At 41.0% G+C, this 13,659-nt stretch overlaps 1 protein-coding gene across 24 annotated transcripts in view; it reads right to left on the bottom strand.

The window, feature by feature from the left end:
• Nucleotides 1-13,659, bottom strand: part of DLG1 (discs large MAGUK scaffold protein 1) — a 166,081-nt gene that overhangs the window by 74,918 nt on the left and 77,504 nt on the right. For 13 of the 24 annotated variants that reach the window (XM_075268605.1, XM_075268607.1, XM_075268611.1 and 10 more), the window contains one exon: nucleotides 8,746-8,844. The exons of the other annotated variants lie outside the window; for them this stretch is intronic. In XM_075268605.1, coding sequence (XP_075124706.1) covers nucleotides 8,746-8,844 — 99 coding nt within the window. The remainder of the gene's footprint in view (nucleotides 1-8,745; nucleotides 8,845-13,659) is intronic. 24 annotated transcript variants of the gene reach the window in all.

Here is a 13,659-nt window from a genome sequence, read left to right as displayed (position 1 = left end):
TTGATGATTTTACTTACAGTTTTGTAGTGATTCACTGTTGAAAACACTATTTGGCATTGAGATCCAACTGCAGATCTCAATTCCTGACAGCATTTCAACAGTGAATTTCTCCAAAACTGTACATCCAATCATCGAGTTCTTGATATCATTTTAAAGATGAGATTCTCCTTTTTAAAATGCAATTGAAAGCATCAAGATATGTTGATGCAGTCCAAAGATGACTCTCTGCATAACTTGTATGTGACAGCAGGAGGGGGGTGGCAGGGACTCTTTTGTCCCTATTAACCCTTCTCCTGCCAATCAGAGTGTATACTATACATTTGTCTCTGATTGTCACGTACAGTTATAATATAATTCCCCCCTGATCTTTACTAGTGAGCTATTCTTATGTTATACCTCCTGAACATAACCAGGAAGTTTGTTGGCACTGTGACCCAGACGTTTACCATTGTCCAGGTCGCAAGCCAAAAAAAAAAAAGTTGCACCAAACACTTACACAACATATACATAAAGTCGCAAATAAAGTTTACATTTCACCCAATCCCTGTCCTGTCTATACCTGAGCTTTCTGCAGTAAAAAACGTCTCTAGTGATATCCGTTACACACTAAAATAATAGTAATAACGATTATCACTAGAGATGAACGTATAGATTGCTAAAAATTATTATAGGGGGATGGAAAATAACATTTTTATGTAAAGTCCTATTTAATTTTCATGCACAAAATGGGATGGCGCATTTCTGCGATTTTGGCGATTCTTTAACACCCGCCCCTGTAAATATATACATGTGTGGTATGTATGAACTCCTCACATATTGCAGTTTTATGGACAGTACATCATGTTTGCAGAAAGGGATTTCTTGAGCCGCACTTTAGTGGCAAATTTGAATTTTTGCGCAATTTTTGCTACCAATCTCTGTTTGCGGCAAAGTTGAATGAAGGTCATTGTATATATAAACTATTAAATTGTGTTTTTATATACGGTATGCTGTGTACTCTGAAAAAAGTTAGATTTTGGTATCACAGTCACAGTTTGGTAGGTGCAGTATAGCTTTTTAACATATTAGTGAACAACAGCAAAATCCTGCTTGTGTTCTGTATTCGTGTTTTTGGGAGTCCGAGCTCTTGTTGTAGTTGATGTTTGCGGTACATATAGTATATATACACATTGTATACACCATAAGCTATTATTTTAAAAGTATTTTGTATATGAATGTGAGATTGAACATGAGTTTTAGGTGCAAATATGTGTTTTAGCGTATTTTTTCAAAAAATTATTTGTGTTGGTCGCAAAGTTGCATGAAGGTGGATGTGGCTATCGATGACCCATTAAGACATTTGTAATCTTCAGATTGTCTACTTTCAAAAAATATATAGGGTTTAGGGGTTCACTTACTTTTCATGGTGTGTAATCCCTACATTTTATAGGATGATACTTTTTTAACATTTCCAGCTTCAAAGCAGAATTTTGTTCCTTCCAGTTCTAGTGATTTTCTGAAGACACGTGCATGCGGGTTCAGGCCATAGTGATATGTATGAACTCTGCACATGTTGAACTCTTATTTTTAGGAGGTTTGGTGCATTTAATTTTTTGTTTGGTTTCCGCTTTTAAACAACTAATATACATTTATTTGCATTTTTTCATAAAACATTCACTTTAAATCAAAATTGCATGAAGGTGCCTGTTCGTATACAGTACCAAGTGGCATTCTGACAATGCTGCAGGTGTCTACTTTAAGAAAATATATAAGTATGCTTTTTTAATGTTGCAATTTAGGTTTGATTTGTCCATCTCAAAACTGTGAAAATTGCTCTGGCTACTGGAGGTGCAAAATTTCCAGAGACCCTTGGCAGCGAAAAGGTTAAAGAGGTTATTAAAACTTTTTTTTTTGTATAACATTATATAGTTGGGCAGACAACCCCCTTTAAGATGGTCATCACTGGGTAAGGCTTCATGCACACATACTTCAGTGAAAAAAATATTTGAGAATCTGTTTATAACTTTAAAGTTTGCCTGTGAGTTCATGAAAAACAGATGATCCCATAGAACTCAATGAAAAAAAAACCTGCAGTGAAAAAAATTACAAAAAGGACATGCCCATAAAAAAAAAAAAAAAAGTGTGTATGAGTCCTAACACATAATTATGGATGACAGTAGTTATGCCCAGAAAGTCAATCAGGTACAGGTATTACAGTAAATCAATTTATTGGCATGTGTGACCCACCGCTCACTTCCAAAACTACACTCCTTGTGACTGAGGTCAGCACTTTCTTTCTCTGAAGATTTAGCTCGAAGGCCCTTTGTAAGGGGTGGTTGCCACATAGGAATTAGATGCTGAATTTGTCAAGCAGAAAACTTCTCCTTCAGGAATTTGGATATTTTTTTTTCTGCCTGACAAACCAAAGCAGATTTTGACGATGAATTTGACGTAAAATTTAAGGCAGAATTTGGAAAAGAGTAGCAACATATTTTGCCTATATTAGGCAATTGCCACCTCTCATTTACTTCAAGGGGGTTCTCGGGTGTAATCCGCCTACAGAACGAGCAGGATGCTAGCAAAAAAAAATTAAAAAAAAAAAAAAAAAAAAAAAGTATAAAATATCAAAATCTTAATGAATTAGAGATGATCTGCAAAGAGGAGTGGGCCTGAATTCCACCTGACATGTGCGCAAACCTCATCAACTACAAAACATCTGATTGCTGTGCTTGTCAACAAGGGTTTTGCTACCAAGTCTTGTTTGCCAGAGGGATCAAATACTTATTTCTCAATGCAAATAGATTAATTAAATGTATATAATATAATGTGATTTTCTGGATTTTATTTTTGATATTCTATCTCACTGTTAAAATTAACCTACCCTATTAATTCTAGACTGTTCACGTCTTTCTCAGAGGACAAACTTACAAAATAGGGTAGGTTAATTTTAACAGTGAGATAGAATATCAAAAATAAAATCCAGAAAATCACATTATATTATACACATTTAATTAATCTATTTGCATTGAGAAATAAGTATTTGATCCCTCTGGAAAAGAAGACTTAATACTTGGCCGTAAAACCCTTATTGGCAAGCACAGCAGTTAGATGTTTTTTGCATGAGGTTTGATGAGGTTTGCGTACATGTCAGGAGGAACTCGGGTCCACTCCTCTTAGCAGATCATCCCTAAATTATTAAGATTTTGAGGCTGTAGCTTGGCAACTTGGAGCTTCAGCTCCCTCCATAAGTCTTCTATGGGATTAAGGTCTGGAGACCGGCTAGGCCACTCTATGACCTTAATGTGCTTCTTTTTGAGCCGCTCCTTTGTTGCCTTGGCTGTATGTTTTGGGTCACTGTCCTGCTGGAAGACCCAGTCACGACCCATTTTTAATGTCCTGGCAGAAGGAAGGAGGTTGTCACTCAGGATTTTACGGTACATGGCTCCATCCATTCTCCCATTGATGCGGTGTGTAGTCCTGTGCCCTTAGCAGAGAAACACTCCCAAAACACAAGGTTTCCACCTCCATGCTTGACAGTAGGGACGATGTTCTTTTGTTCTCTGGGTCATGGGCCGCATTTCTCTTCCTCTAAACACGGCGAGTTGAGTTAATGCCAAAGAGCTCAATTATTGTCTCAGTTGATCAAAACACCTTCTCCCTATCACTCCCTATCAGAATCATCCAGGTGTTCATTGGCAAACTTCAGATGGGTCTGCACATGGGCCATCTTGAGCAGGGGGACCATGTGGGCACTGCAGGATTTTAATCCATCACGACGTAATGTGTTACCAATGGTTTTCTTGGAGACTGTTGTCCCAGCTGTCTTGAGATCACTAACAAGTTCCGCCCGTGTAGTTTAAGGCTGATCTCTCACCTTTCTTCCTGATCAAGAATACCCCATGAGGTGAGATTTTGCATGGAGCCCCAGATTGATGTTGATTGACAGTCATTTTGTGTTTCTTCCATTTTCTTACTATTCCACCAACAGTTGACTCCTCCTCACCTGCGTCTTACTTAAAGAGGACCTTTCACCATTTTGCCCATAGGCAGTTCTATATACTGCCGGAAAGCTGACAGTGCGCTGAGTTCAGCGCACTGTCGGCTTTCCTGATCTGGGCCCGGTGTGAAGAGCTTACGGTCCCGGTACCGTAGCTCTTCTATGGTCAGAAGGGCGTTTCTGACAGTTAGCCAGAGACGTCCTTCTTCACAGCACAGCCAGTCAGCTTTCCGGCAGTATATAGAACTGCCTGTGGGCAAAATGGTGAAAGGTCCTCTTTAATGTTTTGTAGCCCATTCCAGCCTTGTGCAGGTCTATCACCTCATCCCTGACATCCTTAGAAAGCTTTGGTCTTGCCCATGTTGTAGAGGTTAGAGTCTGACTGATTAAGTCTGTGGACAGGAGTCTTTTATACAGGTGACAATACACTGCCTACCAATAAGTATTTGGACACCCATGCAAATGAAGATATCTGTGGTGTCACGCCTTCCGCCGTTAAATATCGTGTAGGAAACAGCATTGGCATTAGTTGCATGCAAGATGCCATGAAGTGCAGAGTTGTCCAATTTCCAAAAAGGGGTAATTGTCAGGTACCACAGAAATGGTTGATCCTTAAGGGACAAAGCAAGCGAACTGAATTACCCAATATCGACATTGGCCTATGTGATTACGAAGTGGAAGGTGATTGGCGATTGTCGGAATGTGCCCCGAGTCGGCAGACCCCCGAACCTGGGAGATAGAGACCGACGAGTGCCAGCCAGAGAAATTTGGAAGAACCGCACCCAACTGATTGCTCACATACACCAGGAATTTCAAAGGGATCCAGGAGTATTGTGTCGATCAATACCATCCATAAGGAAGCATCTGCTGGGTTCTACCAGCTGCCAAATGGTAGTGAATAATTGTGGTTTTTCTATTATACCACAGGTGTCCAAATACTTATTGGTAGATTGGTCAATTAGGAGCTGGTCTGTAGGAGCCAGAACTGTTAATGGTTGATAGGGGATCAAATGTTTATTTCTGTATGCGAAATGTAAATAAATTTATAAAATTTATACAATGTGATTTTCTGGATTTTATTTTTGATATTTTCTCACTGTTAAAATTAATCTACTCTTAAAAGGGCTCTATTATTGGGAAAAATCATTTTTTAACTAAGCACATACATGCAGAGCCTTTAGAAATGCTATTTATCTAATATCTAATATCTGTGTGTGCAAACAGGAAGTCATCAGCTGCAGCCTGTGCTGTACACATACATAGGAAAGAATAGCACAGAGGGTGCACGATCAGACTTCCAGGGTGCACCGAGAGGCTAATTAGCATATGAATAAAAACTGTCTCATTCAAAAACCACTGAGGCAATTTACATACAAATGGTAGGTATGGAATAGCCTTTTCTAAAGGCTATGCAAGGACGTGCTTATCTAAAAATGACTTTTCCCAATCATAGAGCCTCTTTAAAATGACAGACTGTTCATGTCTGTCAGTGGATCAAAATTATTTGATTTTGATTATTCAGTTTTTGTGCTGAAAAAGTCCGCCTCGGCTTATACTCGAGTCATTACGGTAATTCAACAATATTTATAGTTACAGACCCGGCATCTGGACCCAGCAACAGGCACCGGGGAGGTGCCAGGCCGCAGCTTCGCCACGCTCTTAGCAGGAGCGTGGCGATGCTGCTCATTTCAAACTGCAGAAGTACTTACGGTACTTCTGCTAGCAGGCCTGGAACGCAGACCATGCCCCCGCACTACAGACACCGGGTGACGTGGCCACGTAACCTCAGGCCCGCACCCGGCGTGTATCTGCGTTCCAGGCCAGCTAGCAGAAGTATCGTAAGTACTTCTTCAGTTTGAGCATGGCGATGCTGCAGCAGGGCACCCACCCCGGTGTCTGTATGACGGGTCTGTAACTATAATGGCATCGCTCTGCTCAGAGATTGCAGGCATGAGTTCTGATATCTCTGCTGTAAATGTTACAGCGGAGATGCTCTCCGATGATGTCCCTGTCCAAGGGGAACCTGCAGGCGCCGCCATGTCGCTGGAGGGAGGAGGGAGCGGGCACAACCGCTCTACAAAGGCCGATCCTGAAGATAGGAACTGCGGCCGGCCGCCGGCAGAAGCGCTTCTGCGGAGGATTGCCCTCAATGCTCCTGCCGGGTATTCCCCTCAGCGCTCTTACCGACGGCCGGCTGCAGTTCCCTTTCAGGTCCAGCCGGCTGAGGTTCTCATTCAGGTCTGCCCCTCAGCACTCTTGCTGGGGATTCCCCTCAGCACTTCTGTAAAGGCTCCCTGGCTGGCAGTGCTTTTCTTTTGCAGGCTGCTCTATGCAGCCTGCAAAAGAAATGACAATTTTTGCAGTGCACTGCAATGCATTAGCATTGCATTGCATTGCATTAGTGATCAGATCCCCTGGGGTTCAAGAATGAATAAATGCAAAAAAATAAAAAATTAAAATAAGTATCAAAAACTCAAACCCTCCTCCTTTCCCTAGAACACATATGAAGCACATACACGTTAGGTACCACTGTGTCCAAAAACACTCTACAAATCTATAAATATATTTTTCCTGTACGGTAAATGCCGTAGCAGGAAAAAAATTTGTCTAACTGCCCCTTCCCCAAGACTGAGTTTTTTCCCACCCCCAATTGAAAATCAGCCTGACTACAGCCAGCCTAAATATAGGGTATCTGCACTGCTCAGATTCTGTCGGGAAGGGGTTAATAGGAGCACTGCAGATACCCTATATTCAGCCAAGCTGAATTCCAAGTGGGGGAGGGGGGGGCAGTTCTCAAGCTCAGGGAAGGGGCAGACAGACCCCAGCGTCTACTGCATCCAAAAACCCTGACCATTTTAATTTTTGAAATTTTCCAGTAGCTGCTGCATTTCTCCCCAAGGCTTATACTCGAGTCAATACGTTTTCCCAGTTTTCTGTGGTAAAATTAGGGGTCTCCGCTTATATTCGGGTCCGCTTATACTCGAGTATATACAGTATATTTACACACACTTCTGCCTCTCATTAAACTTAATGGAACGCAGATTTCAGCGTGAATTCCGCCTCAAATTCCTGTGTGTGAACACCCCTCAGCTACACATCTGGCACAGCTATTAACACAACTAGAAGCCTTTTCCTAACAGATTATGTCCTGGGTCATACTCAATTAGGGTAAGTTCACACAGAGTTTTTTTGGTCAGGGTTTTGAGACCGTATCCGCCTCAAAACCTTGACCAAAAAGACAGTCAGTGAAATCAATGGGAGCCACTCAGGTCTTTTTTTTTCCGGAAGCAGTTTCTTCCAGCTCCCAGAAAAAAGAAGCGAGATGCTTATTCTTCAGGCTGAGTCGCCTCGCGATTCGGCCTGAAGAAACATCCTCCTCCGGCCTAGGCCCATTCATTCACCATGGAGGCTCGTTGTACTTCACACATTGATCTGGCATGACGTCCCTGCTTAACACTGGATCAATTTTTCATGTATACCTAAATGCCGTTTTTTCCATGGCGCATCAACCTATGTTAACTTCACAATAAATGTATTTGTTTATTCATCACTGAATCAAGAGTGTGCAGCAGATAATTTCTTTTTTGGATACTGACAGGATTGGAGGACCCATTTTCTGCTTGCACCTCAATCCAACATATGAGTGTGCGGTTCCATGGTTTTCTTACATTAGGCCCATTCATTGGGCCTAATCCGGAGCAGAGTGCGTGGCTGGATGCCGATGCAGTGCACCGGCTTTTAGTCGCGACTACCTGGTTTTTGGATCGGAGCCTGAGACGGCCTCCGCCTCAGGTTTCGATCCAAAAAACCCAATGTGAATTTACCCTTAGAGCAAAGCACAAGTTTTACAGGGGCTCGGCTACATTCTTCTCTCTACATTTCTACAGGCAACCGAGTAAGATTGTATATGACCTTTTATTTTTCACAGTATAACGCCATTGTATTAGAAAGCTTGGCACTACACCTCAAGTCCTGGGTCTTTTAATGGTTGCATTAAAAGTTTATTACATTGTTGCTACATTTGTATTTATCTTGATTGCCTACTATGCACTATGATACTGTGGTTTATAAAAGATTCCACTAAGGCTAGGTTCACATCTGCGTTCAGGTTTCAGTTAGGAGAGTCCACTTGGGGACCCCTCAAATGGAAACCTAATCCGCATAAAAAAAGCAGTTAGCTTACGAAACCTGTGGACCCCACAAACTATAATGGGGTCCATTTGGTTTCCGTGCGAAAAACACAGAGAAAAGTGCTGCTTGCAGCGCTTCTCTCTCCACATTTTTCATTGCGGAGAGGAGAACAAAATCCCCCAACACAGATATGAATCAAGCCATTGATCATGTCATTTACTGGGTCTTTTACTGTTTGTGTCTGTCATATCATTTGGATTACATATATCAGTCTTGATTAAGTGCATACAGGTACAGCCATTTTGATTTCTGGTTTATTTCTATCCCATGTCACATGACATCCCCTCACTACTACTATTACACATCTTTCCAAACGTCTGAGGAAAGTCCCACCGAAACCTCATGTGTTGTGTGGATCACCAATAAATTGATTTACTATATTAACTGTACCTGAGAACCAGAATTGTTATGTTAATTTTACACAAGTGAACCAAATACACCAAATAAATAGGCAAGCACAGCAAATTAAAATGAGGAGAGGATATGGTAAATGTTACAGAAACATTCACTGAAAATATGGATTATTAATGGTAGACAAACAAACAACATAAGTAGAAAACAGGGGAAAATAAAAAGACCTGTGGAGTGGAAGATGGAATGACATTGTTCTCAGCAGGGACTGGAATAACAGGGATCACAGGGACAATGGGAGGGCAGGGAGCAGCAGCTTCTGTGGACTAAAAGAAAAGAAAAACATATTCAACCTCCTAAAATAAAGAAAAGGGAGGAAATTGAAAATGAAATCAGCTACATGTAGAAAGGGAACTTTGCTATATACACACACAACATAAGTGTCACAGCTTTCTACCCACACATTTGTAAATCCATCTCACACCAGATTTTTTTTTTTACTGCTAACAGACAGAACAAAAGAGTTTTACATAACTTGCTTCTACACTTTCTGTACCCACAATTTGGAACATAAAGCACATTGCAACACTCTGTAAATATGGCAGTTTGTGAAGGCATGCAAGGATTATTACTTTCTTACTTATCACTTTCTAATGCTTTTTCTACTCTCAGGCTAAGCCACACGCGTTTCAATCCTTGCCTGCTTTTGACTTAAAAAACTGCATGCAAAAACCGGACTGTGTCAATGTACCCTCATCAGTAATTTGGTATTTTTCGCCCTTTTTGGGTGGAAAAAAAAAAAGTCTATGGGGTCCGCGGGTTTTTGCAGGCGACTGCTTTTTCAAGCGGACTCCCTAACCGAACGGAAACCCATAGGCAGGCGAGAACCTAGTATAAATCACTGTTTTATCCACATGCAAAACAAGGGAAAAGTGCTTAAGGCTAAGGCCCCACATTGTGGAAACGCAGCTTATTTTTAACTGCAGATTTTGTTGCGGTTTTTTGAGCCAATGCCAGGAGTGGATTGAGCAGAAGGGAGAAGTGTAAGAACTTCCTATATATTTCGAATTCCTTTTGTAGCCATTCTTGGTTTTGGCTTTAAAAAGCGCAGCAAAATCTGCAACAAAAACTACGTGTTTCCGCAACGTGGGGCCTTAGCCTAAAGGTGTGCCTTAAGCTTGCCTGGTCTGTAGATTCCAGGACAAAGAACTTTTCCCTTCATTTGCATATTAAATGTCAATTTACATGAAAACGAGGGTTCAAAGCTGAACAGATACATATTTGGAAACTGGAATCACCTCTGCAAGGCATTGGGACAGGGAGGTTTATAACCAAATTACTGCTGACAGAAACCCTATTTCTAACATTTTTATAGTAGCATTACAAGCGCATTAAGTAACTATGTCAATAAAAAAAAATAAAGGCTTATTCTTTGTGAGAAGTCTTACTTTCAATAGAATCAATCATTCTCTAGTAGATAAAACTTAGAATTTCTGATTTCCCATTGTTTCTGGGGTTTTTTTACTTCCATTCTATGAGATTTTACGATGATGGTGATATGAAATATATATAGTTTATGTATTTCCATTTTTTGCAAGGTAAAAAGTATTTTTTTGGGGGGGTTTTTTAGGAAAAAAAAATTGTGTCACCATATTCTAAGTGCTATAACTAGCTTTCTTTCAACAGAGCTGTGTGATGGTTTTTTTTGTAGTTGATATTTTTATTGGGATTGTATTTGAGAGATGGGATAGCAATATAGAAATTATGGCTTTTTCATGCATGTGGGCTTTTTTTTATTAATCGCTACATTGTAACAGAAGCAGCAATATCAATTATTTGTATTTTCTAACTCAATAGCTTGAGGAAAACCGTGAATAATTTTTTAAAAAAAATCTATTTGAAATATTTTGAAACTTAATTTAGTTCTTTGTTTAGACACACTAGGGGGACATGAACATATGTTATGACAGAAAAACAGGGGCAGAATCAATTGCTTTTGTGTAGTTTTATTCATATCTTCCTGCTCAGTCACAGGTGCAGAAAAATGAAAGTGGCAGCATGGTGCGCTATATTGTCCACTTTCCCTCACATCTGCATTAGAGGGTCCATTAGGAGCCTCAGATGCAGATTCCGTCAAAATCTATGGCAGGAATATATCAAATATACCAGATGAGAAATAGGAACAAAAAAAAAAAAAAAAAATCCACTCTCTGGGTTGCAAGATACAGGAGCTGTCAAACTCACTGCTCAGTGGTGCAGTTGAGCAGAATATACTAAAATCCAGCATCTCAATCCCACATGCTGCATAGCTGAGTGCACAGTGTGTGACTGTATCAGGAGAGTCACTACAACTGCACATAATAGCAATGTAGCTGGGAGGAGTATATTATTAAGGAACTGCCACAGTGGGATTCAATAAAGCAATATACACATGAATTGTTTCCATTGAATCCCAATTGATTTGTGTAGATCACATAAACACAACAATTCCTAAAAGCATCTCTGCAGTCATGGAAATTCTGTTGTGCGGTTTCCCAACAAAAAAAAACTCTGAAGTGCGAAATGGGTTTGAGCATAGCAGAGACTTCTCATTTTGGAAAAGTGGTGCGCTGAGGACCCAGGCTTCACCAGTGCTATCCCCGTACCATCTGTGGCAAACGGTATCAAACGGATATGGTTTTCCATTACCTTATGTTGGGTATGACCCCTTTATCGATCATTACTGTTGCTGTTACCACATACAATCTCCAATGATATCAATGTCATGATGTAACTACCCTAAAATGACTTACACATATGATTCAATGTTCGTTTATGGACAATGAACAGCATAGCAAGTCAACTACCCGAAAAACCAAACAGAAAAAAAAAAATATCACACCACAAAACAAAAAGTCATGTTAATAGTCACTATTCACATGTATTGAATTTAATGCAGCCGTATAACTACACGACATATAGATATTTTTGAACAACTCGTGACAAGAACTCTCTGAATTGGGAGCCCGTCCTTATCATGTGAGAAACAACCTATCTAAACAACAACTGGTAGCCTTGAAAAATCTGGAGGAAGATGATACAATTATTATAAAGGCAGCAGATAAGGGGGGGGGAATATTGTTATTATGGATAAATCCCAATATAAAACAATGTGCCTTGACCTTCTACAATACCCAGGGGCCTATAGAGTTCTTGACAGTGATCCAACCAATGAATTCTCTCTCAAATTGTGTGGCATTTTGGATAGAGCACTTAACGATGGTCTAATTTCAAGTAAGGAGTGGGCTTTTATGACTCCCGAAAAACCTATAATCCCAACATTTTATTGCCTGCCGAAACTGCACAAAGGGACCAATCCCTTAAAAGGGAGACCTATAGTATCTGGAGTGGGCAGTATTTCGGCAGGTATTAGTATGTACGTAGATCAAATCCTTAGACCATTTGTTACTTCCCTTCCGTCATATGTACGGGATACTCAAGATGTACTTAGACGGTTGGATGGAATTACATTACCAGCTGGCAGTCTTATTGCCAGTCTTGATGTGGAGGCGCTCTACAGCTCCATACCCCATGAATTGGGGTGTGGGGCGCTTCCTTGAGACTAGAAGTAGTCTTCATGCACAGCATAGTCAATCTGTCATGAGTTTGCTTGAGTTCATTCTTAAGCATAATTATTTTGTTTTCGACGGCTGCTTCTTCCACCAGTTGGTTGGAACTGCGATGGGCAGTCCCGCTGCGCCAAATTGTATCTCGGCTGGTGGGAGGAGCGGCTCGTCTTTGTTGAGGAAAATTAAATTTGGACATCTCAGATCCATGACTGGATTAGATATATGGATGATGTACTGTTGTTTTGGACTGGAACGGAACAAGAGTTCTATACATTTGTGGAGTTGTTAAATAAGAACAGTATAAACTTGAAATTTACAGCCAATATTAGTAAAAGGGAACTCACTTTTCTTGACTTATCTATCATGATAGATGAACAGGGACATATTTCCACAAAAATTTTCAGGAAGGAAACAGCAACAAATAGCTTATTATCCTGGAACAGTTTTCATCCCCTTCCCCTCCGTAAAGGGATCCCTAGGGGACAGTACCTTCGCATGAGACGAAATTGCTCATCATATTCAAACTTCCGTAAGGCTTGTGACGACTTGACTAATCGTTTTGTGGATCGTGGTTATCCATCTGAAGTGTTGCAGGAAGCCTTTAGACACGCATCCATACAAAATCGTACAGCTTTACTTAATCCTCGTCCAAAAGCCACAGGAGAGAATCAATTACGAATCATTGGTACATTCGACAATCAAAATTCTAGAATGAGATCAATCATCGCTAAACACTGGAATGTGTTGAGGTTGGATCCAGACATTAATGCGTTATTAATAGAGATGAGCGAACAGTGTTCTATCGAACACATGTTCGATCGGATATCAGGGTGTTCGCCATGTTCGAATCGAACACCACGTGGTAAAGTGCGCCAAAATTCGATTCCCCTCCCACCTTCCCTGGCGCCTTTTTTGCACCAATAACAGCGCAGGGGAGGTGGGACAGGAACTACGACACTGGGGGCATTGAAAAAAATTGGAAAAAGTCATTGGCTGCCGAAATCAGGTGACCTCCATTTTAGACGAATAGTGGATTTCAAATCCGGGTCATATGAGAATGTGAACTTTGTGACTATGAGACAGGGATAGCTGTACAGGCAGGGATAGCTAGGGATAACCTTTATTTAGGGGGGAATGTTATTAAAAATAACTTTTTGGGGCTCTATCGGGTGTGTAATTGTGATTTTTGTGAGATAAACTTTTTCCCATAGGGATGCATTGGCCAGCGCTGATTGGCCGAATTCCGTACTCTGGCCAATCAGTGCTGGCCAATGCATTCTATTAGCTTGATGAAGCAGAGTGTGCACAAGGGTTCAAGCGCACCCTCGGCTCTGATGTAGCAGAGCCGAGGCTGCACAAGGGTTCAAGCGCACCCTCGGCTCTGATGTAGGAGAGCCGAGGGTGCATTTGAACCCTTGTGCACCCTCAGCTCTGCTACATCAGAGCCGAGGGTGCGCTTGAACCCTTGTGCACACTCTGCTTCATCAAGCTAATAGAATGCATTGGCCAGCGCTGATTGGCCAATGTATTCTA

Source organism: Leptodactylus fuscus, chromosome 3 (genome assembly GCF_031893055.1).
Source record: "Leptodactylus fuscus isolate aLepFus1 chromosome 3, aLepFus1.hap2, whole genome shotgun sequence".
Taxonomy (NCBI): Eukaryota; Metazoa; Chordata; class Amphibia; order Anura; family Leptodactylidae; genus Leptodactylus; species Leptodactylus fuscus.
This window is presented reverse-complemented; position numbering and strand designations above follow the sequence as displayed.